This window comes from Poecilia latipinna, unplaced genomic scaffold (genome assembly GCF_001443285.1).
Source record: "Poecilia latipinna isolate Pla-1442-1.1 unplaced genomic scaffold, P_latipinna-1.0 Scaffold824, whole genome shotgun sequence".
Lineage (NCBI taxonomy): Eukaryota > Metazoa > Chordata > Actinopteri > Cyprinodontiformes > Poeciliidae > Poecilia > Poecilia latipinna.
In genome coordinates, this window is record NW_015113440.1 from 100,743 (window position 1) to 128,659 (window position 27,917).

Genomic DNA, 27,917 nt, shown 5'->3' on the forward strand with positions numbered 1-27,917 from the left:
ATAAACTTTACCTCAAGTGGAAAGAGCTACAAACCACAAATTCAATCTTGTTGTAGTTGCAGTAGGGAGTTCTGAGAAAACTTGAACAAGCACACCTACAGCTTCATCACCTTTTTGCTCTCTGCTGTGCTACAGCTCACCGTCCATTGTTCTTCCTTCACTGCATAGCCTGCTGACAACTGGAGAAATCTGCAATTTTTCTGTTGTTTCTGCGCCATTAGCACAGCTACAGCACACTGAACGACAATACCTGCTGAACAGAATAAGGGTGTGGGTGTACCCAAGAGCATGACATGTCTTTTTAACATGTCCTGTCCTGCAGTGTGGCACTCAGAGTATTTTTCTGAGTGTCAAGGTGAGGCCCAACAGATTTACTTTCACAAGCGGAGCATTTTGGCTTTTGCCATGGTGTTCGAGTTGATATGAAACGTTACCAAAAATAGCTTTGGGTTTATTTCAGATGTACAGAAATTAAATGAAGAAAAGTTGGGGAAATGTTTAAAGGGAAAAGAGTTAGAAGTGGAGGAAAGAACGCAGCATAGAGAGAACACAAGTCACACTGTAAGTCTGCCTCTAGACCTGCAGAAAGATAAAAAACAACAAAAACAAGAAAAGACAGCTACAAACAAAACATGCATATATAATACTAATTATTATAACATCACTGAAAAGTACATGTTACAATTTAAAACAAGATAGTATATTTAGTGGCAACCACACCCCATAGAGTGTAACTGAAGAACATCTAAGGCCCTCCTTCTGGCTCTGATTTGTTGTTTCTGACCTTATGAGCATGTGTGAATGTGGATTCATGTTCTCAAATTGTCAAATTCACAAATTGGAAAATTTGGGTTTGAAGCAAAACATTTGTTGTTATTCAAAGCATATGCCTATGTTTAATTTCAAGTGGGTGAGTCAGGCAACAAAGTAATCCTTAATCTGTTCACCTTTGTGAATAAAACACCCTCTCTTGTCTCCTAGTCGTATTTCAACTTGATATATGAATGCAACCTGAAACACATAGCCAGGAATCAACCGTTAAGCAGTTTCAGGATGACATAATGATGACAACACAAGCTTTTGATTAACAGGATCTTTTTAATACATACGAAACGTCACTAAAAAGGAATAGAAATACCAAGTATTGGGAACATAAAGTCAAGAACCTTGGTTTTACAAGTAGAGTATATATCATATTTGAAGACTTGAGGGCAGATTGTACAGGTAGACGATCTGATGTGTTCCTGTAACATTTCTGGTGGAAAACAAAACTGTTTAAATGTAGAAGTAGTTTTGATGTCAATTCTGGCTAAATTTGGTAAAAAACCTACTATACAAGTGTTCAAAACACCACTCTACCTATCCCTACAAGTAAGGTGGGTGAAATCAGCCTTATATTTTCCAAGGAACTCTACAGTTGACTGCTTTTTGCTTTTAGCATATTGTTTAAGGGGAAGTTCCCCGTGTGAGTACAGTTCTTCTTTTGCTCATAGTTGCCGCATCACTGCTAGCTGATAAGTATCATGTGTGCACAGAAACATGAAACACTTAATGAATTATAATTAAAACAATTTTTTTCATAGAAAATTGTTGCTTTTCTGTATAATCACTCTACACATTAACCGAATATACTCTGAAAAGTTAGAGAAAAGTGTCCTGAGAAGAGCATTTGGGGCACAAAGAAAGACTGACTCACTGCGAAGCAAGGGAGGCTACGTGCGTGAGGACACAGATCAGGTGCGGACTCTCTTTGTGAACAGGTGAATTCGAGCCGCTTGTTGAGTCATGAGAAAATTATCCTGGGCACTGTCCGGTGCATTTGATCTCACCATGTTTACCTGCCTGCAAAGAGAGAATCTGAAGGTCTCACATCCATGGCACAAATCAGTTCAAACAGAAATTATGTTAAAGTGCCTGACAAAAAACGTTCATGCCATCAATAATTTTGCACATTTCTTCACGAGACAACCAAAAAAACCCTCTGCTTTTTGTAGAGACTTATTCTGATAAATGAATCATGCAAAAAGTAAAAGTCATGCATGATTATGTGCCTTTTCTTTCAAGCTTATTTTCATGGATACCCCTAGAGAAAATCCACTGTAGTCTTCTGAAGTCACATTGTTAGCAATAACAATCCACCTGTGTGTAATTTAATCTCAGTATAAATAGAGCTGGAAAGGTCTCAGAGGTTTGTCAGAGAAAATTAGTGAACAAACAGCATCATGAAGACCAAAGAACATGGCAGACATCTCTGAGAAAATATTGTTGAAAAGATTAAAGAAGGGCTGGATTGAAAAACAATATCCCAAATTTTGAACATCTCACGGAGCTCTGTTCATTCCATCGTCTGATTGAAGATGGAAGCAGTACTTGCACCGCTTTATTACTTTGCATATAAAAGCATCAGAATCAAAATCTGCCTTATTCACCAAGTGTGTGCACATACTGCTTTGCTCTCAGTTAAAATGTAAGTACTTAAAAAGGCAAAATAAAAATATCATGTATGTGTATTTTACAAAAGAGGAAGACGAGGTTGAATTAGTGCATTTATGCATAGTATCAATCTGGGCATTCTGCATTTACAAAAACACAGCCTTGGGGAGATAAACTGTCTCCATGGTGATTGGTTTTAGCAAGAAGTGTTCTGTAGTGTCAACCTGATGGCAAAAGTCTAAATAGTCTCCAGGATGTGTGGGGTCTGCAGAGATGTTAGCTACCCTTTTTCTTACCCTAGCAAAGTCTGGATGGAGGGAAAGCCCCAATGATCCTCTCAGCAGACATGGTTGCATTGTATGCTGTCAGTTTTTCTAGCCTGTCATTTTACTTGAAGAAGTAAAATGTGAAATTGCCATTTTACTTGTTTTTTTTCTGAGGCAGTTATGCTTGTTTGGAAATACCTGTTGTAACTGAAGATAATTTTGTCTGGTTATACCCATTGGCTCGCAGTTGCTGAATTTTGTATAAAATCTAACTTCTGTGTATCCAATAACTTATGTAACATTTATCTTCAGGCAGTACGCAGCTTTTCATCGTTTGCAGACACAATAGAAATCATGTCAGAGGATTCTTGGAAAGTACAACATACAGAAAACTTTGGGTGAAACATCCTGCAGTGCGTACTCTGTATTGCAGCTTTATACGTAAAGGCTTTGTTCACAAAGGACCAGACTTGAACTCCATGTGACAGCCATCCTGACCGTTTGATTTACGACACAATACCACCCTTCAGAGCATTTGCTCCTTTGTTCCAGGAATATGGCTGTTATTGTTTTTGTTGGCGTTTCAAAGGATTTGCTGGTTGAAATCAAGCAATAACAAACAGTTTCAGAGTTTGCCATTTTTCCTCTTCGTCTCTGCTACTGCATGGATGCAGACGTTCTTCCTCCTCTGCTATCATGATTATTTTTCTTTTGATTTCTGTGAGATCTCACAGGATACAAGCTTTGGCAATGTGCATCATGGAAGTTTTATCCTGGCATCTAGATTGCGCACATTATGTTATTTTTTTTGTTTAAGAAATGGACAAAAGATTTCCCCCAAAAAGTTGAGTAAATACGTTTGAATAATAAAAGTGAAACTAGATTCAGCTTCAGATTTTCTTCCTCCATGTTTTCAGTGGACTGTTGTCTTAAGATTTCAAAGGCAATGAAGAAAAATACAGGCCAAATTTTGACAAACGTATCCTTCCTCCCCGTGGTGCTTTCAGGTGCTCTGCAAACACATGTGTTTCCTTTACAATCCTTGAAATTATTTTCTTTTCAGTTTTTGTAACAACCTCTGGACACCTTTCAAAATCCTACACAAAAGTTCTTAGTTTTCATTTTTAATATTTGTTTTTTGAAGTGTTTGGAAGCAAACACTACAATTTCACAGCAGAGAGGCTGAATGAAAGGCAAACTCATGGGAAAATCCGTAGCTTGTTGTTTATGGAATGAGACCTGAAGATAAAACAGATTTTGCTGTCACGGAGCTAGAGATAAATTATTGAAAAATGACTTAAGCCACAGAAGCAGTTAATCACCCAAGAGGCCACGTGACAATAAACAACAACATCTAAAGAACTGAAGTCCTCATTTAAAAGTCGATGAAAAATCCTACAGAAATGCAGGAATAATTTCAGCTACAGTAGTGACATGCTTACTCATGAGTCTAATAATAAATTGAATAAAATTAACCCTGAAACGTTAACTTTTTGCCAGAGTGAATTTTGCTTTAATTTCAAGTGAAGCCAAATATTGTCAGAAAGACAATATATTTTAACTTGCTGAAAACCAAAATAAATCACCAAATTTAGTACTAATAAAACTAATCAATTTCATTTTTCTCAAAACATCAATTTTAGTATATTTTTTGGGGGATATTTAGAAACCATGTCAAAAAGTAGTTTCCAACTTTAAAGTTACACAAAGAACCCCAGTAGATTTTGGACCATGTTCAATATTTTTGCAAATAAAGATGGAATATAATTCCTTATGCTTTATGTCTCGCAAAGGTTAAAGGAAACATCATAAAGAATGTATGTATAAACAAAACTGTGCAGGCAAGCGGGTGTGGAATTTATAAAATCTTTTAACAACAAACATTTCAAAAGCAGATGATTCATAAACAGAACAAAATTAGGGACCGCCAAACTAAACTTAATATAAGAGAGGATTACTTGCCATCAAGGGAAGGGAGTCAAGTGAAGACTCAACTTTCAAGGAGGAAATGAACATGGGACTAGTTAGATATAGAGTAAATTAAGCCTAAGTACCCAGATAGAGCAGAAAACAGGATTAAGAACAGACAGAGTAAGTCTTTTCCTTATTGTATCACGGCTTTATGTGATACAAAGTCTCCACTGGCGGGGTTTTTCCAGGCCCTCTTTATTCAGCTAGAAACCGGAAAAATGTGATGTTTGAGATCGCATAAAGTCCACTTGGAATGCAAGGACCGCTTTTTAGAATATAGTTTGATCAGTTCTTGCATTTTTTATGCATTACTAATCACTACTCCTGAAACTAACTCTCCAAGCAAATCAGAGAAAGGTTTATTGAAAAGAATTATACAGCCAGTGCTGTTGGACACCACTGACTTAAGATCCTTCTCTGTGGTTCTGGTGTGGCTTAACTGGGATGTGACAGTTTTAACCTTCAATAAGTAGTATGGCAAATGTTGACACACTTTTTCAACCTTTTTGATTAATCCCCAAACTCTTGAATAGGCTTTGTTTCATAATTATTTTAAGGCTACATGCTTTTTGTAAATCTTTGTTTGGTACACTTTTTCCTTCCACTCAACTTTACATAATCCAGGGTATACAGCAATGACCTCCTGTAGTATACCCATCTTTTGGGGTATGTCAATGACTGCTGTACAACTGTCAAGTCAGTTTTCCCAAGGACTGTGTAGGTCAACTGTAACAATTTTTGCATTCAAATAATTTTTATTGGTGTTGTGTAACATTAAAATTTTCTGATAAACTGATTTTTTTTAAAACCGCTGTAAATATTCAACCTTAAATTTGCGTACATCACACTGTGTGTAATATGCAATGTGTTTGTCTGAATGAATAAAATTAACTTTAGACGATATTCCGGCTGATTAAAGTTCACATGTAAGTACAAGGCGAGAGGGAGGAGCTTGATTTTTTGTGGACCTCCTACATTTTAAAGTGTTTGATAATACACAAAGGGTCAGGACTCGCTCCTCTACGGGCTTCCGCTAAGTGGGAGGACCTTCATTTGCTTCGGACAACCCACTTAGAAACTCGTCATCTTTGCTATAAGAACGCGTGGCTCAGCTCATGTCTGCATGTCTGTTTCCATAAGGTTGAAGAGGCAGAAGGCTGCTGCAGCTGGAAGTTTTTACACATCCACGAAAACTGCGTGAGACGAAACAGAAGAAGGAGATCTCATTTCAACCGACGGAAGGGTGAAGGACCAGACCTGATACAAGGTTAAAGAGAGAGAGATACCACGCTGAAACAGAGAGAGACTTCTTGAAAAGTAGAAAACTCCTAAGACTCAAAGGCTTTTCAGAGGAACAGAAGCTTAGTAAAGATGAACAATTTCTGAACAGAGGTCCGTAGGAAGGCTGTCCATCAACTCTAACGATAAACTGACAGACAAAGAAAAAAACGCCTTTCTCCTTTCGCTGCCATGGATTCAGGAAAGGTAATAAAACTTCGCAACAACAAGCTCTCTATCCTGTCAAACTCGTTTAGTTGCCGGTGGTTTTAAAGGCATTGCGTGAGATTTCACTTCACCCAGTTCTTATTTTTTAACCCGTTGGGCGCCATGACACAGCTAATACTTAAACATCCTTTTGTCTGCTTATTACATAGTTGTTGCGTCTGATAGTGTTTTAATCCCAAAATTATAGCTATTATAGTCTTGATTTCATCTCAAGTCAATATGTGTGTCTTTATTTAATAGGTCCGATCACATTCAAATTATTTAAAGTTGCGGGAATCTTAAGTCCACATGTTTCATTTTTTTACTATGCGTCATGACGTCACGGAAGGGGGCTTGATGCAGACTGAGGTGGTCTGTTCCTGTAAGGGGCTACGTGACTAAAGTTTCAAAAGACCCCGGATACGTCATGATTAATACTTATGTGTGTGGTACTAATATTCCGAATGTATTCAACGTTAATTGTTTTAGTTATTAAAATAAAACAATAAAAGTAACATTTAAAACAAAAATAAGTAAGATAATCAGGATTACATTTTAGATTTTATTTTTCAAAACAAAAGGACGGGGTAAAAAAAAGATCTGGTTTATAACTTCTGCCTATCTGATTACTGTTTCAAAGTAATTTCTGAAGTAAAATACATGAAAGAGAATCTCATGGGGTTCATATGTATTATTTTTGCTAAATATTGTAATACCACAGGAATTTAGAAGGAATTTCATACTAGGATGTGTTTATTAAACTTGAAGTTTATGAAAGTTTAAGTATAGGCCAACAAAATCTTCTCAGTGTGAAAATCGTATTAAAATACTAAAAAGTGGCATGTTTTTCTTATAAAACTAATAAAAAGTTAACAAATTTTTAGTTGCTGAAAAATGATTAGCTTGGTTTGAAAATAATGACATGTGTCTTTAATAATTTTGCTGCCTATTATATTCAAAGATACTAATGTTTAGCTTTAGTCTAGTATCGACATTTTTTAATGTGATTTACTTTCAAAACAGTTTTCCTTAACAGTCGATGTTTTTGGCAATCTGGTTTCAGAACATTCTAACATTTTGTATCAGGAACAATTTATAAAACTGGTGACACTCTGTCAGTCCTGCCGATACAGTATCAAGCTATCAACTAAAGGTTCTGGTTTGTTTCAGAACAAACATATTTAAACTAATCATATCGGAACAATATGATGGTGTATTTGTCTCATTAAGTTCAGAGTTATGTATTATAATGCTCCATGTCCTGAAAATATGACTTATCTGCTGCGTGATAATGTTAGCTCCATCCTGCTATGTTTTTGGTCACAAGTTGCACGGAGACCAGTGAAGCATAAACACCACAGGACTTCAGCCCCCCCATCCTCCTCCTGCTCTTCCCTTGATGTTTCCCTGGCTGTCCTTTATGTCCCTCCATCTGCAGGGGGAGGGGGCTCAGGGACATTATGGGATGGTTCTCAGTGTTTCCACTTCACGGTGTGATGGTGACACAGAGTTGCTCCTGAGTAAGAGCTCTTAGAGAAAATAGTGAGTCTTCAAGCCTAGAGCTCCCTCTGTGTCAGATGTTGCTTTCATTGGTGCTTCTGAGCTGTTGTGTGTATTTATGTTTCCGTGCATAGGCTAATCACCGTCTTGTGATCGGGATTTTAATATCTGGCATTCAATTAGAGTTGGGTAGTTAAGAGCAGATTAACACGTCACCAGTCATAGTTTGGCCTCCAATGACGTGATTCATTTGTTTAATCTGCAGCGTCTCTATTGGCAACTATTGTCCCAACAAGGTGCGGCTTGTTAATGCTGTAGAGGAAGGACATTGCTTATGGAAAGTGCTTTGGTAATTATTCCTAATATCTTGAACTTATCCTTTTAGCATTGGATTTTCAGTGATTTTTGTCAACTGGAAAATTTCCCCCCCGTCTTCCAACCCAAATGAGGATTGTTACCTGGGGCCAAGCACATGGCTGATCTGCTCTGTTTGGAACTGGAGAGCTGTTAAGTTCTTGCCAACTCGTATGGCAGCAGGTATTTTGATTGGGGGGTCCAGAGTCAGTACCGTTGGCTCATAGTACATCAGCAATGACAGCAGCTGAAGTCTTTTCCATTCCCTGCTTGTCAGACCTCTGCCAACTCTGACCGCTCTTAAAATGCTCCAGTAGTTTTTCCTTTCATCTGCAAGACTGCCTCCCCTCGGCATGTCTCCTAATGTAACTGTCATCTTTGTTGTAATGAGGCACAATGAGGATTTTCTGCAAAAGAAGATTTCACTACAACTTGACTATGATGCAGAGTGAAGCAAGATTCCATGTTTAAGGTATTTTATTAGTCCTCTGACTGGTATGAAGTCAGACATACTGTGTTTAACGTGTATTAAGGTGTACCCTACCATTGTTGGTAGTGTAGAGACTTTTTGGAGGATAGAAGGGCAAAACCTGCTTGACCCAAAGACAGAACAGTTCCATTAGCTGAGAATCAGCTGTACACCCTCATTGAAAGGATAAGGGACAGTATTTTGGGGACAGTAAAGCCTACATTTTTTTAGTAAAAGTGACTGTCAGTAAATAGAGAAAAGAAAGCAGCTCCTGGTGGATCCTCCACCATGTTTGTCTTCACATAATGTCCAACCATCTGTGACCACAGTTTCTTTAACACATGAATGCCACTTGGGTCAACAGTAAACATGCTTCATATTGACTTCAAAAGCATTAAAGCCCCAGGAAGTGGTTGAATCCTGTTTTTGTTTTTTTTATATAACAAGTGAAATTTGTTCTGAAAAACAAGACCGATTCTCAGCTCCTTCGAATCTGCACTAGACATTGCCAGTCTAAAATTTTATAAATGTTTTAAGCAGTAATAGTTTCAAAAGCACTTCAATTAGTTACCATAGCATTCCTACACTTCAGAGTGCCTTTAATGAGGTAAATACTGAGGAAAAGATTTTAGTCTCTTGTGGGTATTTGACATAGAAAACACAGTGGCACAATGCTGTCCCTCTCCCCTGTTACTGTGCACTGCCTGAAAGAAGGCAATATTTTTAGACAATTCCCTTTAAACTAGCAGAGCACCATCTTACTTACTCGTAACCCTTTAGCTACTTCAATATTGAATTCTTTTGTGGTCAATGGATCATAAAGACCATGATTAAACCCACCATGCATCGTAAATCTTATGTGTTCAGAGGTCCAGATTGTTTTAAATACTGATGGGAGCTGGAATAAATTGGAGTGTTTAAACATGTGGAATTGACGTGAATAGTGCGCAGGAACTTAGTTTGTCTTTATAAAGAGCAGAATGCCGGAAGATATAAAATTCTAAGTAAGAAGAATATTTTCTTGAAAACTACATATTTAACAGTTGTTTATTCTAATTTTGTACCTGAGGTTTCACTTGTACAAAACAACAATAAACATAGTGTGCAGACGATCAGTATGTAACATTTTATAAACTACAACGAAATGAAAGTGGCTAGATCATATTACACATGTTGTTTTGGATTTTATTTTTGTTTTGATGCTGTCATGGTTAAGTTGCTCACCCATGCCTTATGTCCAGAAATATACACACTGTTGACTTTAATATTACAAGTGAGCTGTCACTAGTGTCACAATTAAATTCAGTCAACACATTCCTGGGGGCGGAGCAGACTATAAATACGTCTTTATCTGTGTCTGGTTGAAGTGTCACTGGAACTGATAGATAAGGCCCGGAAGACTTTTGCAGTGGCATTGGCTGAGTACATCGTACATAGTGTACAGGTGACCCGATGTTCTGCATGAGACCAATTGGAAATGCTTCACACGGCAAACATGCAACGTTAGCTGCTTCATATTCTTAACTGTGGACACAAATGTGGATAATGAAGCTGGGGTTGCATACAAAAGATGATTTTGTGCAGATATTTCATGATACAGCCCTTCTGAAAGAAGGAGATATCTCGTGTTGCAAGAAATTTCACAAGAAACACTTGGCAAATTGAAAGTACGTCTGGGCCCAATTCCTTCTTTTCTTATTAAAAATGGAAGTCTATTCCTTATTTTGTTGGGATTTTATTTAACCTTCAACTTTTCAGTAATAACCTAAACAAGTCCAGATCTGAAACAACAACAATGGGTTAACATATTTGGCATATCAAAACAGAAGAGGCAGACAGTTGTTTATTTTTTTCCTTGTTGGGATTTGAATTATTTATATTTTGTTGGTATGTAACAGTTTTACCTTCACAACAACAGCAAAATATTACAGATCATTTCTGGAAAGACAAATTTAGAGTTGTGCCCAATTTTCAAAACTTTTTCAAATTAATAAATTTTTTTGTAGCTGGATGTTTTTGGTCCTGTTAACTAAGAATTTCAAATGAAAGCAAAAAATGAAAATGTTATATACTTTGCATTGTTCCCAACATTTTTCATCTTAAGAGTATTTAAATTTGTCAAATTTAAATCCTGGCAGTCCAAACATTATTGAATTGCGTGTAGGGGCCAAACAAAATCACTCCAGTGTCCACAAATGGCCTCTGAACCACACTTTGGACACCCCTCACGTAGACAATGCTTGTCATGATTTGCATTTTTTTTTTTAATCGTGTGACTTTTTTTAATTCACTACAGTATCACAAGATAAAGGACATTTCTTTCAGAATCTAAGCTATAGCTTTATTAATCACAAAGATGGATGTATTCTCTGCTGACCACTGTTTAACTGTTAAGTGACCACCGTGGGGGAGCAGGGTTTGCTATCAGTGTGAGGGCGCTCTAGGAGGCGGGCGCATGTCGGGCTCCGCACAGCTGTGTAAGCTGAGACCAAAGAGATGACATGCTGAGAGACGTGATGGGTGTAGTGTAGGCCAGAGCGGTTGATCCGGCGCAGACTGGCAAAAAGGAAATGAAATGAGTCGCACTTCTGCCTGCTTTTAATCCTTTACTTATTCATCGGGGAAGTACTTATGAATGGCTAAGATGAGTCACCGAGAAACAGAAAAACTACCTTTTCCAGAGCTTCACTTATTACAAATATTTTTTGCTTAGTTTATGCAAAAATGTCCTATTCCATAATATTAAATTTGTAGTGTTTTTAAGTGAATATTTATTGTGGCTGGTAAAACAGTAAGTTTTAGAACACCCTCAAGGACGTTTGAAAAGTGTTTGTAATTTTATAGACCAGACACCAAAAACCATTTGTAGCTCTATGTTTGTGAGTGCAAGTGAGATAGTTTTAAACATTTATGACTTATTTTGCATTTTAAAAACACAAGGCTGCTCAAAACTCTCTGTTGAAGTGACCTACTTTTTGATTGCAGCAGTTTTGAAGTTCCTTATTTGGAATCGAACCAACGTGGTTTTCCTTTTGATGTGCCTTGTGATGAAATGTAATTTTTTTTCTCATATGACACATGGAATGCAAATTAAAAGAAACTAAAGATCACAGACACTGCTGCTCATGTGTGAAAAAACTGTGGTAAGCTGTTGGTTATACATCCGTTTTTCTTCTATTACATCAGATTGAACTCATTGCTCCCTTATTAAAGAATCTGTTTATTCTATTTTACACTTCATGAATGGAGATGCTATACTTTGTGCCATGTTTGTTGGATAAAATTAATTTTTTATGACTTAAAGGGCCTCTCATGTTTTTGTATCTAAATTTAAGGCATTAAAATCTTTTATAATCTAAATAAGTTAATCACAGGTCTTAAATTCTGTCATTGCATGACTACTTAATTTTCTATATTCTATGTAGTTTTTCTTTTTCTCATGGGATTTTTTCGTCAGGCAAAAGTTTGAGTCGCACACAAATATTTTTGTTGGGTTCTGTGACTTGAGGCAGTGGAGACTACCACTAGTAGTATAAACTAGCTGCTAGTATAGCTTTTTTGTGTCCATTGTGGGTAAATTCAAATTTGTTACCAGTTGGATGGATGACGATTGTTTTTGCCATTGGCTCACTTCTGTTGCCAACCCATAAAAGGTTAGGTATATTCTGTGCACACCAACTTTTAAGCTAGGCACTGTGGATGTCAAGGCTGTAGAGAGTCATATGCTGTTTGAAAAACACATAGCTGCTGCCAAGAGCCACAAATAGACCCCAGAAGTTTCACTGATTTGCTTGTAATACTATGATCCCCCAACCATCAACTATATTTATACTTTATTTGGTCTTAATTTTAATTCAGGGTGGTAATAAAAAAAGTCTTCAACTTAACTTGCCACAGCCCGCAGATACTCTTATTTTTAAGGTTTTTTAAGGTTTTGAGGATGCTAAAAGGATGCTTTTAAGGACCTTATCTGGCAACAGGTGTTGAATCACTTGTGGATTTCCTGTTGACATCCCTTTTTGTAGCTAAACCCTCATTTTCTTGATTAAATTATCATGAATTGACGTCACCTCTCTGTCAGCTGGCTTGGATTCTCACAGCCTGGGCTGTATTTCCTTTTTTGATCTTCACGGCCGTCAGGATAAGGAGAAATATTCAACTGCACAAAGAGTATAAGGATGTTAGGAGGGAGATTCTCCTTTATCAACAGGAGATTCTGTACTTCAGCACACTGATCCCTTCAGGTCCCCTGGCTGAGCGGGAGGATGGAGAGTGAAATGCTGGTTTATGTCAGTGGTTGTGGTTACACATGCCCAAATTTGGGTCGGGGCTTCTGCCCTGCTTCATTTCCTCCTACGTTTTATTGTTGCGTCAACTGAACAAGAGCCAGTTCTACGTGACTGAAAAAAGGATCAGAATGGCTGAGCATCTACCGATTTGACTTTGGTTTTTCAACTCTTCCTGTTCTGCTCATCTGACTGTACCGGTTTACATGTGCTCATTGTTGGCTGTGGTTTGTGCACTGCTGCCTTGACTGGACAGAAAAGTCCTGCTTGCAGACTTATGTCTTGCTTAAACCTTCACATGCAAACGCGAAACATTTGCATGAAGGGATCCAGGAAGGGCTTTGATAAAGTTTATTCAAAAACCTTGTGACTGCTTGCTCAGGTCAAACCACTTGTTTTGAAAATGTAAACACATCTGAAAGCTCCTGCTGCATTAAACATGGCAGGGATGTAACACGAAGCATGAGGAGAGAGGGATTGGCTTCAACGTTTTGATAGTAGGATAGTTCTAATGGGTGTAACCTCACTGTTTCTCTTGTGAGGAAGCAAAGTATAATGCTGGCCTTCTTGTTTATGAGTTCCAGGAAACATAAAATATATCACCTATTTTCTTATTATGAATTTTCACAGTATAGAAGGAAGGGTTTGTTATCATCTGGGAGAGTCAGTTCTGGTTAAACTGTTAGGATTTCTTTAGAATGCTCTCTCTTAAAGTTTTACTCTGCGCTTCTCATAAATTTGATTCCCTGTGCAGTTTGTGTGTTTTGAAGGGTTGAAAGCTAGAGTGTCTAACTGCTAAGAGCTGTTTGTAGCTGAAGTCAAACATCCACATTTGAGGAGATTGTTTTTTGTTTTTTCTTTTGTGGACAAATACATCTATTCCCTGAAGAGAGGAGGGATTTAAATAGATATATTTGTCCCAGAGGCACCAACAGGATTTCATTGTTGATAGTAAAAAGCAGCTGGTAGTTCTCTGAGAGCTCTTGCAGTTCTTCAGAATATACCTTCAGAATCAGAATGTGGGTTTCCTCATTTACCCCAAGGCCTGCTTTAAACCTCAAACCCAGACTGCTAAACAAAGTCAGTGTGTGTTTTAATATACAGCTGACAAACTATGTTACAAACTCGATGACCTGAAAACGGGAGCCGCTATTGGTTGAAAAAGTAAGAGTCAGTTTATACGTGTCCTTTATAGAAAACAAGCGTGCAGCGACAGCCTCCAAAAAAACCCACACACAGGTTTTCTTCTTCACTATCAGATCTAGGGGGAGAAAACTGGGCAGTTTCAGGCTTGCCAGGTCTTCTGTCACTTTTAAAAGTAGCGGTGTGTGCTTTCATAATATCTCAGAGGAGAACAGTTTATATAATCATCTGAAATAGTTTCTCAGGGCTGTTTTCTTTTTTTTTTATGAAACGCTGAGAGGTTTTCTTCAAAATAATCTTGTTTTTATTATGTGAAAAGTTTAATGTAAATGCCAGGCTGCTATGAAGATTTCAGCAAAATTGGAGATTTCTGGAGAAACAACAGCAGTCATCACTGTGTAAAGAGCAACCTTCTGAAAAAGCAAGAAAGAATTTGGTTTGTTTGCCGCTCAGTGGACCATATTAGCTTTGCGGCAGAAAAAGCTGGTTGTTAATGAGATCAGCTGGAACTGATTCACATTTGGCATTCGGTTTCACCTGCTGTGCTTCTTTTTCAAAATACTTTAAAAAAAACAAAACATATGTACCTTTTTATTGAGAACTTTTTGGGTTTGTTACCTTAATAGTTAATAGTTTTCAGACTTTTCACCAATCTCCCAAAATTAAAAAAATCAGTGCAGATAAATCTGTGCACCCCTGGTACCGGCTAATGTCAGTCATTTTTTTAACAAAACAAGTGTTATACCTCTTAAAAAATACATTTTTAATTTAATTTGAATTGAATTTGAATTAACGGAAACGTAGCTCCACTACTAGTGCGTTGGTGTGCCCACCATTGCTTTTCTTCCACAACGTAAGCATTAATAATGAATATCCATATTGTTAAACATTTCCCAATCAGTATCCCTAGTTTAAAGCAAACAAACAAAATAGTTATAATGTATCGAATACTTTTCACCACTCCCTCAATTCCTAATACGGAGAATAACTTTCAGTTCTTCTGGTGATAAAGAACGGATCTTCATGCTCTGCGTTGAACATGGACTCACCAGAAGGGCTGGTTACCGAAACAAAAACTGATGAATTTAGGTTCCTCCTGAGGAATTTAGCATCACCAGCATGAAGCCCCAAACAGTGCTGCTCTAATTGCATGATAGAAATGTTCTTGGCAAAGTTTGGGTCCCATAAACCCACTTAGTCATCACTGAAGGTTTATAATCATAGTTTCCAAACTTCTAATTGCTACTTCCAGTCACATGTCACAAAAGGTGTTTTATATTACTTACCCTACACGTGATAATGAATAAACTGTCTCTTGGACTTTCGCATGTCATTATTTACAGCCTCAGGGAGCGCTTGTCCTTTTTTGACTTTAATATCATTATGTGGCTAAGGCCTCTGCTTGGTTATTTCTCCTCAGGTTAGAAAAAGCCTTTGAGGTGACATCCAGGCATGTGATTGTCTTATGTTTCCAAAATACGAGGCAGCTATCCAGAGTAAATCACTGAAACAGCACTGGACTTATAAACAACATGAACTTTCCAGCCTGGATGATCTCAGTGTGAGTTATAAAAGACAAAACAGTTAAAAACTAGTCATGGGAGGTTCTCACAGTATGAAAACCTAAAGTAGAACTACCATAAAATTCTACAAAACAGACAAACTAAATCATATAGGATATTACACTTATATTTTTATATTAGAGATTATTTTGACTGACATAACCTAGAACACAGAAACACAAGTATAACAAACCAGTTAAAATGTTTTATTGGTGATTGAGCGAGCTGATCAGATAACTCCTGAATCGACAGGCCACTAAAAATAGTGTCATGTTAAGACAGTTGGTTGTTATTCCTTTAGATTTTTTCCTTACATGAATGTTTTGTCTATTTTTTCCGGAGTTGAGTGAGACAAAATTTAAGTGGTCTTTTTTCAGCCAGCTGAATGACAGTGCTTTGCAACAAGTGCGGGAGTGACAGGGTTTTGTTTCACCATATACCCAGAGAACATATGATTGAGAATTTTTTAAAACTTTAAAATAATTAAAGCCTTCAGTTACCATGAATTGAGGCAATATACACAATTTAAATTTATTTATTTATTTTTAGTGAAAATGTTAATTTCCGCAAATGCTTTTACAATTTATGTATATAATCACAGCGACTCGTAGTTCTGCAGAAAGTCGTTGTGGCTAAAAGACAAACAGATAGTGTTTTAATAAGGTTGCTATTTCCTTGCCCTGCAGGAGGAAAGATGAAAGCAGCATACCCCACCATGCTTTATTTACTTCTTGGTATGAGGAAAATCCTTTCTAATCTATGGGGCTCTGCTGAGCTTCAGCTCAAAATGAGCTCTGTAATCACAGGAACACGAACACAGACAAAGCATCACTCCACCTGGGGTTAACCAGGACCGTTTTCATCAGAGAGGCTTACATAGAAAACCCCGGTCAAAAGTTCAGGGACAATAAGGATGACTACATGGGGTTGAATATGCCTCATGGTCAAATACCTTAAACATAAAAAGCAATACAGAGGGATAATATTGAAAGTAATATGTAATAAGAGCAGTGGCAGGTCTGGTAAAGATATCAAAGTGCAAAAAGTAAAAATTTCCAAACATGCAACCGTTAATATGGTAAGATTAATATGGTTAATATCTTTTCGTGAGAACCCAGATGAAATGTTGACAAAAGCCTTCTCTACCTGTTACTGCACACTGCCTATCAGCTGACTGAAAGAAGACTAATGCAATTTTATCTCCCTTAAAAAAAAGACAAATAATATTTTGAGCCACCCTTACGAAGGTTAAATGTTTTTGTGCAAGCAATTGATAACCAAGTCAAGTTTTGACTTAATATGGACATTAACATGTCATTATTACAAAACCAAATCAAGGTTCAAATCAAGGTTATCAAGCAGCAGAATCCCATACTGACCGCTACCAAGAAACATTCCTTACTATTCAGTCATAACATTTATCTTAATCTGTTTTTTTTATATATATTTTAAATATATAAATATAATTTATGCTACATGTTGCAATATTCTTTTACTTATTATCTATGAGCCTTACATTATATAATATTCTTATAAACATGTGCAGATCTGGATTAACCGTGAACTACGTTATTACAAATAACTACCACTTTTAAACATGCAGAAAAAGCCATAGAATAATATCTTTCTCAAAAACAAACAAAAACAAACATAACTAAAACAATATCAGACAAAACTTTTCCCAGAAAGTGGAAAGTAGAGCTGCATCAGAGTTTTTAGCCAAATAAAATAGACTCAGTAAAGTGATGCTGTTTTAACCTTATAATCTGATGTCATTTGTGCTTTTGAAATAATGAATGTTTGTTGGTTAAGATGGTGAATAACTGGTTGAGCTGGTCTTTTCACTGAATACAAAACCTGTGCTTTGTGTTTTTGTTTGCAGCAAGTAACGCTTCCCTTGTTGATGAGCGTTGGCACTGCGGTGATTGGCTCCCTGCAGTTCGGATACAACACAGGTGTCATCAATGCTCCACAGAAGGTGAGTTGGACACTCAACCTTAGATTATCAGGACATGAGTCCATTTTAGACCAATAGTAAAAATTAACAAAGCATTAAATATCTGTAAAAAAAAAAAAAAAAAAGTTAGTTAGTTAACTCTGAATTTGTTTGCTTGGAGGACTGGATGTCAGGACAGAATAGAAAAAGTTTGGCTTAAGAGATAAAAGTAGCTCTCTTCTGTCCTAATAAGTCCAAGGACATTAGTACCAGAGTTTCTGTGCCCTAAAAAGGACGTCGTCTGTTCAGCAGTCTGCGGGAAAAGGGCAGCATTTTTTTCTTAGAAAAAATAATATGCAAACACTTACCTATCCCTGTAGCTAAATAAAATAATGAAAAATAAATCTTCATGCCCCCAGAGGAACATTTGTAATGTGGGTTTTGACAGACTGGGAAACCAGAGAGACTAATTTCTCCTGGAATGTCAAACATTTCATCACAAGTAAATAACTTTTGTGAGATGGCTTTGCATTGGTCCGGACACACCCTGCAGCCACACAGCTGCCTTTTCATATGACTCACAGGTTGCCAAACAGGTCAGATATATTTTTTTATCACCTTGACCATGCTCACATCTAACAATTTCTGCTTACAGTACAAGAATAAAACACACCTTAATTATCATGCTGTCAAAAATGTTCTAGGCTGTGATTTAAACAGACTTCAAAAATGTGGAGAAATCAGGAGAAGAACTCTGACAATGACTTGAAATGTAAAAGAAACACCCTGAATTTCTTTACCTACCCTTTTGAAGACCTGAGGTTTTTTTTTTTTACAGAAACCTGATATATCACCTGTCAGCTGAATCATCCTTTTCTCAGCCTCTTGTGAAATTAAAAGTTGATTGAAACAAAAGAAATGTTTTCAGGTCTGATAGAGATAAAATCACTTCCTGACGATATACCATGAACCACTAAAAAGGGAAACAGGTGGAAAGAGGTTATATTTCTAAGTAAATATTCAAATGTGGGGCCTTTTTCAGAGGACAATCATTAACATAATTAGTTACAACCATAAAACCAAGAAAATTGTTTATTGTTGACAATAAGTATCACAGAGCTAAAAGTTGTTCCTTACAGAAAGGACATTCTTTAAAGATATTCTCTTCTTTTGCCTCGAGAACATTGAAGCTGTGAGCACAGCCACTTTTTTTTTTCTAAGCTCAATAAATGGTGGCTGTTTGCCCCATGGCTCAGATATGAAATGCCTTGCATGTTGCTGTCAGCTGAGTCAGATGCCTTTCTCCTGGGACAACCTGACCCAGTGTAAAACTCTCCTCTCCCTTTCACACACATTCAGGTTTGAGCAACCTCAGATGCTTGAAAGATGAAAAATGATGCTCTTTTATGCTTAATTCTTACCCAACCAGAATGCGGCATACGCCGTTTAGATTATCGCCGCCACTTTTTTCTCCCCAGCTCCAGTTTTTGATAAAAGCCGCAGTGATCCTGCTGTTAGAGCAGACCTTGAGCCTCGTCTCTGATTAGATGCACTCAAGGACCTTGTTTCCTACTGTTCTGTAGCATCCTCCTTCTGAACCCAACCAAACTGGTTGGGTTCAGAACAAGCTCCAGCCAGAACAAGCTCACCCTAGAAACGACAGAAACATCCGTAGTTGTTTAGCATTGTTTGTGCTGTTAAATATCTGAGATTCCACAATTTGCGTGCTTAATATACTGCTTACCATCAACAGCATTTTTTGTTTTAATTACATGCTTAGAATCTGACAGTCAGTCAGTAGGCACTGTGAAATGTGACGTTGGCAGACATGTGCTACTCTTCAAAGGCCACAAGTTTCTGAAGGGGCATATTGCTCCTATGATCCTTATAATATCTGCGTTTGGGAATATAGAAACTTTAAACATTTCAGATGCTATTTATTGTTAAGTTTTCACATTTAATTTCCTCCATCTGTCACTACATGTGTCCTTGGAGTTTCTCTTCCACTTCCTTCTCTCATTGTATGACGCTAGACTGTCTTTGTGTTTGATTGGCTATTGTGTGAGCCAATCATAGTGAAGTCCCGCCCTCATGTGCGTGGATTCTCAGCAGAGCTGATCAGGGGCATCTGAGGACTCAGCACTCAGCAGCAGGAGTTCACTCTTCCTGTTTGCTACAAAGAGGCTCTTTTGCAAACGACACATCACTACTCTGAGCAAAATATGTCTGACTAATGTTGTTTGTTGGTATTTTAAACTACGGTAGCTTTAAAACTATTTTTGAAGTGTTGTCTACTTTGTATTTAATATAAAAACCCAAAATAGGAACTGAATCAGCCAGCAGCTACGAGGCCTACTTGACCTAGCTACAGCTGCTAGGTTAACTGGAATAAATTAATTGCTTTCTGTCTGAACAAAAAAAGAAGAAAACAGACACCAAATAATAATTCAACGGTCAAACGGTCTCTTTTTAATTTTTTTATGCCAATGAAAAGTGGAATCCAAGTGCCTCAAAACAGATTTTTCTAGTTTATGTAAAACAATAAAAGCCATATGAATCTTAAAAAATATGAAAGGAAAAAGCTAATACAGATACTAAAATATTTCTAAGATTAGATCAAGAGCCTTATGTGGCTCTTTGAACCTTCCACAATGGCTCTTTATAATTTGATCTAAAAGTAATTAGGAACTGAATAGTGTTTTAAATATAGATATATGCATTTGTTTTAGTTCTTCTCGTAGAAAAGTTGTTTTGCATTTCCACTGAATGAGACTAAAAATGCAATTACTAATAGTTTGAATAATTTTTTTTCTGGTCATTAGGTTGAAATCCGGGCTTCTTCCCCATTCCTCACTATATTTTTTCTACAAACTTGCAAAAGATGTTTTTTGTGTTTTACAAGTTAAAATAAAAAAAAAAGGCCGTGGTTTAAAAATGCTGCATGTCCTAAAGTAGATAAGTATTAAATGTTCTTTCTTCAGTAGCTCTGGTAACTTTTGTGGCTCTTATTGAGTTTTATTCAGCTGAACTCCAGGCAAAAATGGCTCTTTGGGTTTGAAAAGGTTGCATAAAAAGCAATATTGATGATTTTACGTGCAACTTTTGCACATGAAGTTGTGCCTCTAAATAAAGTGGCAGACGTGTGTATGTGAAGGTCATGGGTACAGTGCAACGCATGATAGCATATTTGTGATATCACCAAGCGGGGTCTTGTGAGTGTAAGTCGATAGTGTAAATGACCCAGGCTCTGTGGTCACAGTGTCAGTGTACATGTGTGCTGCCAACAAAGGAAAGCCCTTGATAAGTGATAGCCACGCTCTTTAACCACGTTGCCAGGACACTGCTGACTTTCTAATTCCCCTTGCCTCTCCTCAGCTTCCAGTGCATTAAGATCTCTGGTCAGGAGACGGATGACACAACCGGGGCAAGCAGGACTGACTGAAGTTCAGACTAGGCGGTGACCTTTATGAGTCTTATGAGAGACGACTCCTAAACAGACGCTGGTGTCGCCGCTCGTGGGAGTGTTTTGTTGACATGGTGATTAGTGACAGAAACTGTGGCAACGGGGGAGGGGAGGAGAAATCTGACACTCCTTTGTGTCACTGACAAACTTCCTGGTTTATACAGGAAGTTATGGGGATTACATAGAGTACCGCCCTCAGCTGGTTGCTACTCTGCCAACATCTGTGTTTGGATTTAAGAAGGAGGACAACATTGCGCATGATCAGACTCAGGCACTTATGTAACTGTGATGATCGCATTAGAAATGTGCACTGCCGTGAATTGGAGCTGTGTTTAATTATGTAACATTAAAATCTATGATCCTATTTGCAGTGAGAACCTGCCTGAAAGCCTCTAACTTTCTGTAACACCCCCCTTGGAGGTGTGAAATTGCATATGTGCAGAACGCACAGCTGTAGAGCCTATCCTACACATACATGGACAGATAACAAAAACAATGTGCTGTATTGTTCTGCTCAGTTTGACACAATTTCTGATAAGGAATATATGTGTTACATGACCACTTTCATTCATGGGAGAGGGGAGATGGGTTACTGTTCAGAAAGAGATGGAAGCTAGTAAGTTTGGAAGCTAAGGGTGCAAAACTCATGTGCAATCAATTCTTAAGGTGTCTTAGCAATGCTGCCTAATAGTGGTGTGTGATACTTCATATTTTGGCTCCAGTCTGCTACCAATTAAATATGTGGCCAGTATCGCCAATACCAATACCGATCACCATCAAACTTCTGACATTTAGATGTTTTTGTAGTTCTTTCTTTGAATAATTTATTAAAACTCAGGGCAGAATTTACGTAGTTTACAAAATACAAAGTACAAAAACATCGCCATTTGACAGAACATCAAAACAAAATCTTTTTTCAGGTAGAGTTGAGTTGAAATTTCAAGAGGGAATCTGAAACTAAAGATCACACCATGCTATTATTGATCTGATTTCGACTTGGTATCGATGCTATCAATATTTTGGATCGATTCACCGACCTCTACAGTTTAAATGTGGAACTTTTTCCCAATCAACATCTGAAAATACCAGGAGTTTCCAGGCACCGGCCTCGTGTAAGCGCAGCATAAATCTGTGATATTTATATTTGTGCACTAAAAGAATGTGTTCTTTTCTTAAACAGATCATTGAGAATTTCATCAATGAAACGTATAGAGACCGTTACCAGGAGCCCATCACCGAGAGCTTCCTCACAGCAATCTGGTCCATTTCTGTGTCCATGTTCTCTGTCGGAGGCATTTTTAGTTCCTTCTCTGTTGGATTCTTTGTCAACCGTTTGGGAAGGTAAATAAATTACACCTGAGCCATAAGCACCGAAGCATAGCATCTCATTTACCATTCTTTAATTTACAGACATGACTTTTAAATGGTTCTGTGACTTCTACAGGAGGAACTCCATGCTCATAGCCAACATTTTAGCCTTCATCGCAGCTGCTCTGATGGGTTTTTCAAAGATGGCCAGCTCTTGGGAAATGCTCATCATTGGTCGTTTTGTAGTGGGTCTCTACTCCGGCCTCTCCACTGGTTTTGTGCCCATGTATGTCGGCGAAATCTCTCCGACAGCCCTGAGAGGCGCATTGGGCACGCTGCACCAGCTGGGAATCGTCGTAGGCATCCTCATTGCACAGGTTGGTGATCAGAGGATGCTCCTATTTTAACCTCGTGTAATGTTCCTGTTCCTGTGCTGTCCTGCCATGTTCTTTGCAGCTGGTTTATAATGGGGCTGCACAGTGGTGCAGTTGGTAGAGCTGTTGCCTTGTAGCAAGAAGGCTCTGAGTTCAATTCCCAGCCTTGAGTCTTTCTGCATGGAGTTTGCGTGTTCTCCCTGTGCATGCGTGGGTTCTCTCTGGGTTCTCCAGCTTCCTCCAAAAACATGACTGTCAGGTTAATTGGAGTCTCTCTAAATTCCCCTTAGGTGTGAGTGTATGTGGTTTTGTCCTGTGTGCCTCTGTGTTGCCCTGCGACAGACTGGCGACCTGTCCAGGGTGTACCTCGCCTCTCACCCAGAACGTTAGCTGGAGATAGGCACCAGCAACCCTCCCGACCACACCAGGGACAAGGGTGTACAGAAAATGGATGGATGGTCTATAATGTTCTGGTTGTTTTATTTTCTCCAGATATTCGGGTTGGAGATGATCATGGGTAACGCTGAGTTTTGGCCGCTGCTGCTGGGCTTCCTCTTCATCCCGGCTGTGATACAGTCCATCCTGCTGCCGCTGTGCCCAGAGAGCCCCCGTTTTCTGCTCATCAACAAGAATGAAGAGAACAAAGCCAAAGCAGGTGACTTAAACAAACTCATGATTATTTTAGTAATTGATTACTCTATCAGTTATTCTAATGATTAATCAATTAATCAGATAAAACCAAATGGCACATTCTGCAGATTTGTCATTAAACCACCGGAGCCTTCTTAAACATTTCTATAAATACATAAAAAAATACAAATAAACAAATTATTAATTACTTTTTAAATAAGAAATTAAAAATTGTATTGCCTAAAATGCCATAACAGCATTTCATTAGTTTATGTCTTGATCATTTGTAGCAAAGGATGCATTTGTAGCTAAAAAAATACTTCGAACATCAGCATATAAAAAACTCAGCATTTCTGCCTGACTCAACATTGATACAGTGTAGGGTTGATCTATCGTCTATTTTTTTGATCAGCCGATTAATTATTGCACAGTAAACGTGATTATTTGGAGATTTTTGTTTTTTACTAAATTTAAACCATGTAAAGCTAAAACTGCCTCTTGAGGAGTTCTGAGTAGAAGATATTTACAGACAAAAGTGGGTTTTTTATGTTAAATGCAAAATGTATATTTTTTGTACAGTTTTACTTTAGTTGTTTTTTAAGAAAATAGCCTTTTTTGGGTCGGTACACTCCAGTTAATTATCGATCAGTCACTAAATTAGATCACAATTAGCTCAATAATCGATTCATCACAATTCATCCAATTAATCTCTTCCTAACTACAGATTAGAAGTTAGTGATATTAGTAACCAGCCCATGCCTTGTTGCTATAGTTATGTTGGAATATGCCTGCATGGTTTAAAATTACTCCAAGAGGCAAGAAGAGAAAGAATAATCTGGCTTAATTTACAACTAATACCTTTTTTGACCCATTTTAGTCCTGAAGAAGCTCAGAGGGGTGACAGACGTGAGTTCTGACATGCAGGAGATGAAGGAGGAAAGCCGGCAGATGATGAGGGAGAAAAAAGTGACCATCCCGGAGCTTTTCCGCTCTCCGCTCTATCGCCAGCCCATCATTATCGCCATCATCCTGCAGCTCTCCCAGCAGCTCTCTGGAATCAATGCTGTGAGTTATTAGATATTTACGCATCTATTGTGTGTGTTGTAAATGTCGGAAGGTCCTGAAGACACTGACATGAGGATTGTGTGTTTTTCTGCTTTAGGTCTTCTATTACTCCACACGCATCTTTGAGAAAGCCAAAGTTCCACAGCCAGTGTATGCCACCATCGGAGCTGGTGTTGTTAACACTGCTTTCACTGTAGTTTCTGTAAGTACTGCATGAAGATCGGCTCTTATGACAAAAGTAATGTTAAATGTATTAAAACAAGCAATATAAAAAATATATGGATATTTTTATGCTTGAAGCCAAACTGTAAATGTAAAGTCCTTTGACTAATTTCTGTTTGATTAGTGACTCCACTCTGCATGATCATTCATTGACTGCAGACACAAATGTCAGCAAAAGGATTGCAGTTGTTTGTAATTTCCATACAGCTGCACTGCCTTCACTCAAAATTCAACCATTTTAGTTTTATCTTATTTTTGATTGGGTTGATTTTTGCTTTATTCATTCATAAGTTTTAAATTTGCTTAAATTGGATCAGATTAAATCTGCCCAAATACAATTTGTTCAGCCAGAAATAACGGTGAACCAAGCTGTCCGAGCTCTGTTTGGTGTAACTGTATTTCCTCATCTGTTTTTCAGCTGTTCGTTGTGGAGCGTGCAGGACGCAGAACTTTGCACCTCCTGGGACTGATGGGCATGGCCGTGTCTGCCGTCCTGATGACCATAGCCTTGGCTCTGCTGGTAGGCTCGCCTTTCAAGAAACACTAAACATGTACTTTCCGCATCACGCATATTTTTCATCTTCCTTCTCGTCTTTTATTTCTGTAGGATAAACTCGAGTGGATGTCCTATTTGAGCATTGTGGCCATTTTCGCCTTTGTGGCGTTCTTTGAGATGGGCCCGGGTCCCATCCCCTGGTTCATCGTGGCGGAGTTGTTCTCTCAGGGACCCAGGCCGTCGGCCATCGCTGTAGCTGGTTTCTCCAACTGGACAGCCAACTTTATAGTGGCACTGAGCTTCCAGTATATAGAGGTGAGTGGAAAAAAACAGAGTGGCCTGGTGATAAACTTAGTCAAGCACGGCCTCGTGTGGCCAGAAGATAAAATGCAACTTCTTGCTTTTAGGCAGAGGCTTTCAGCACAGAGAGCTCTCTCTGTGCACATTACCAATTAAATACAAATTTTAACAAACCCAAATGATAATTTTAAGGATTATGACACTAACATCATGCTTACACCTTACATCTCCTGAATATTAATGTATTATTTATAATTAAAGAGAGTTTCATTTGGAATTTACAGAAAAAAAATGACGCATTGTTAAAGGTATGGCATTGTAGAACGTGTATTTTAGAACTTTTAATTTAAAGGTGCCACTCGCCACACATTACAACATGAAATGTTGTTTCTTTGGACATGGTTGCTAATCTTCCACCTTTAGCATTTCCATGTATAAAACAATTCACAAATATGGTATTGCACTGCAAAAAACACAAAATCTTACTAAGTATTTCTGGTCTGGTTTCTAGTGCAAATTTCTAGAAATAAAAAAAAAAAACAAAACAAAATGAAAAATAACTTTTTAGCAAAACATGGGAGTTTGTTGTCATGACAGAATTCATGACTAATGATAAAAAAGTACTTATTCCACTGGCAGATTATTTCACTTACAATTTATGTTCATGAGTGAAATAATCTGCCAGGCAAATTAGTATTTTTTTAAACCAATTTTAAGAAATTATTTACTTAAACAAGCTCCTAAATCTTGCTGGAAGGTTACTTGTAAACTAATTTTGTTTTATCTCAAGTGTGCTTAGATGTTTGCACCAAAAGCTAAACCAAAAATACTTGGTAAGATTTTGTGCTTTCGCACTGTAGCAAAGATTACTGTAAGTACACAAACAAGTCAGAAAGTATGGAGCTGTAGTGTTTAAAACTGGAAGAAGAAGAAGGAACACATTTCAAAGTGATAACTGTTGTTCTCTTTTTATGTCTTCACAGCAAGTCTGCGGCCCCTACGTGTTTGTCATCTTTACTATCCTGCTGCTCTTCTTCTTCATCTTCACATACTTCAAAGTGCCAGAGACCCGGGGCCGGACGTTTGACGACATCGCCGCAGGCTTCCGCCAGACGGCCGGCGGAGGAGCAGAGAAGCACTCGCCGGAGGAGCTGAACAGCCTAGGAGCGGACTCTCAGCTCTGAGCGAACGACTGCAAATGTTTCAGACAAACTCTTTTTCGCAGGCCGAGTGCGAGCTGGAAGGGTCCGCTGGTTAGAAGTAGACAGATCTTCTGGTCGGACTAATTTTTACTCTGTCACCACATTTCGGACATCGTCTCCAAAGCGACGGTTTCTACTGCTTGGCTCTTATTGCGTAAAACAGATATATATTATAGTTGAGGCGTCTCCTGACTGTAGGGAAGAGAGGAGCTGACGAGAGATCAGGAGGAAATATTTTTTAAAGGAAAAGATGTATTTGCATCACTCCACCAGCTTCTACCACCTATTTTTTTAGTATTTTTCTGATATTTTCTTTACTGATCGATGTGATAATAAACTCAGCACATTGAGTTTGTTATCTCAATGTTAAAGAGTGCTATAACTGTAAAAACAAGTTCACTGTGGAGAGGTTCCTGTTTTTATCGACCAGACTGTATTGCTGTATCTTTTTAAGACTCCGGTGCCGTTGTGCTACTGTGTTCTTCCACCAGATGGGGCTATTACTTTACAAAAGGTGCCCAATGTTCCACTCCGACGAAACAGAATGAAGTTACTTAGTATACAAACCGTGATGGCAAGCAGTTGAATGTTTCTTAAATTAACTCCTTGTTTAGTTACTATGTCAAAATTTATTCTGCTTATAAAGACCTTTCATACCTAAAATGTCATTTTTAAAAATATATTTGTGTTCTTTCTTTAGTTGCTTTCACAACTAATGACATTAGTTTTAAGAAAAGGAACTGGAAATACCCCATCTATGGAGTAAGCTGCAACAATTTAATTAAATCACTCACAATCAGCTGCCATAAAACCAGAAAAAATGCCTCACTTAGGTTTAAGTGTCCACCTGAATCAACGGTGTTTCCCCAGCCGTCACTAGACATACTTCAGGTCAGGCTGACCTCATCCGGACTGAAAAGCTTCAGTTTAAATTCTCTAATGTCCAAGAGTTGAGAGTTTGGTGCAATAGCTTAAAAAAAACAAACAAACAAACGTGTTTTTCTCTGTCTGGAGCTGCTTGCCGTTCAGAGACGGAAGTAAAGTAGACCAAACTGAATGAAAGGATTTCTGTTACCCTGATTATGTTTTGTTACAAGTTCTGCTAATGTTAGTGTTTGTTACTGTTTTGCCACCAGTACTGAATTGAGCAGAATGTTTCTGCTTTCTTGCTATTCTGTAGTCATGTCTTTTACTCTGCATGGATGTTTGTAAAACAAAACAACAGAAAAACTGAAACAAACCCAGTTTGCCTTGCTGCACAAATCGCTGTCTATCTCTGCTGTATCCCTTGTGAGAAGCCGTGTCTTCTCTCTGAGTTTGAGAAAGTTTATCGTTTTAGCAGCACTTTATTATTCACAATGAGACAAACGATGAGGTCGAGTCTGTTACCTTTCGATGCACAGTGTGTATACTTTGTCACTACAGTGAGATGGAAGAACTGCTGACAGATTT

At 38.0% G+C, this 27,917-nt stretch overlaps 1 protein-coding gene across 1 annotated transcript; it reads left to right on the forward strand.

Annotated features, from left to right (window-relative positions):
- The first annotated feature begins 5,750 nt into the window (after positions 1 to 5,750).
- On the forward strand, positions 5,751 to 27,917 carry LOC106956511 (solute carrier family 2, facilitated glucose transporter member 1-like). The gene is made up of 10 exons (XM_015047395.1): positions 5,751 to 6,155; positions 17,352 to 17,447; positions 22,049 to 22,209; positions 22,313 to 22,553; positions 23,043 to 23,205; positions 24,058 to 24,245; positions 24,343 to 24,447; positions 24,886 to 24,987; positions 25,075 to 25,278; positions 26,247 to 27,917. Exons 1-10 carry the CDS (start codon positions 6,141 to 6,143, stop codon positions 26,445 to 26,447), a joined length of 1,476 nt encoding a protein of 491 aa, XP_014902881.1. The 5' UTR covers positions 5,751 to 6,140; the 3' UTR covers positions 26,448 to 27,917.

Coding starts and splice junctions, on each gene's coding strand:
- LOC106956511 (XM_015047395.1), top strand. Junction 22,554..23,042: donor TAGGCATCCTCATTGCACAG/GTTGGTGATCAG, acceptor TATTTTCTCCAG/ATATTCGGGTTGGAGATGAT. Junction 24,448..24,885: donor CTGCTTTCACTGTAGTTTCT/GTAAGTACTGCA, acceptor TCTGTTTTTCAG/CTGTTCGTTGTGGAGCGTGC.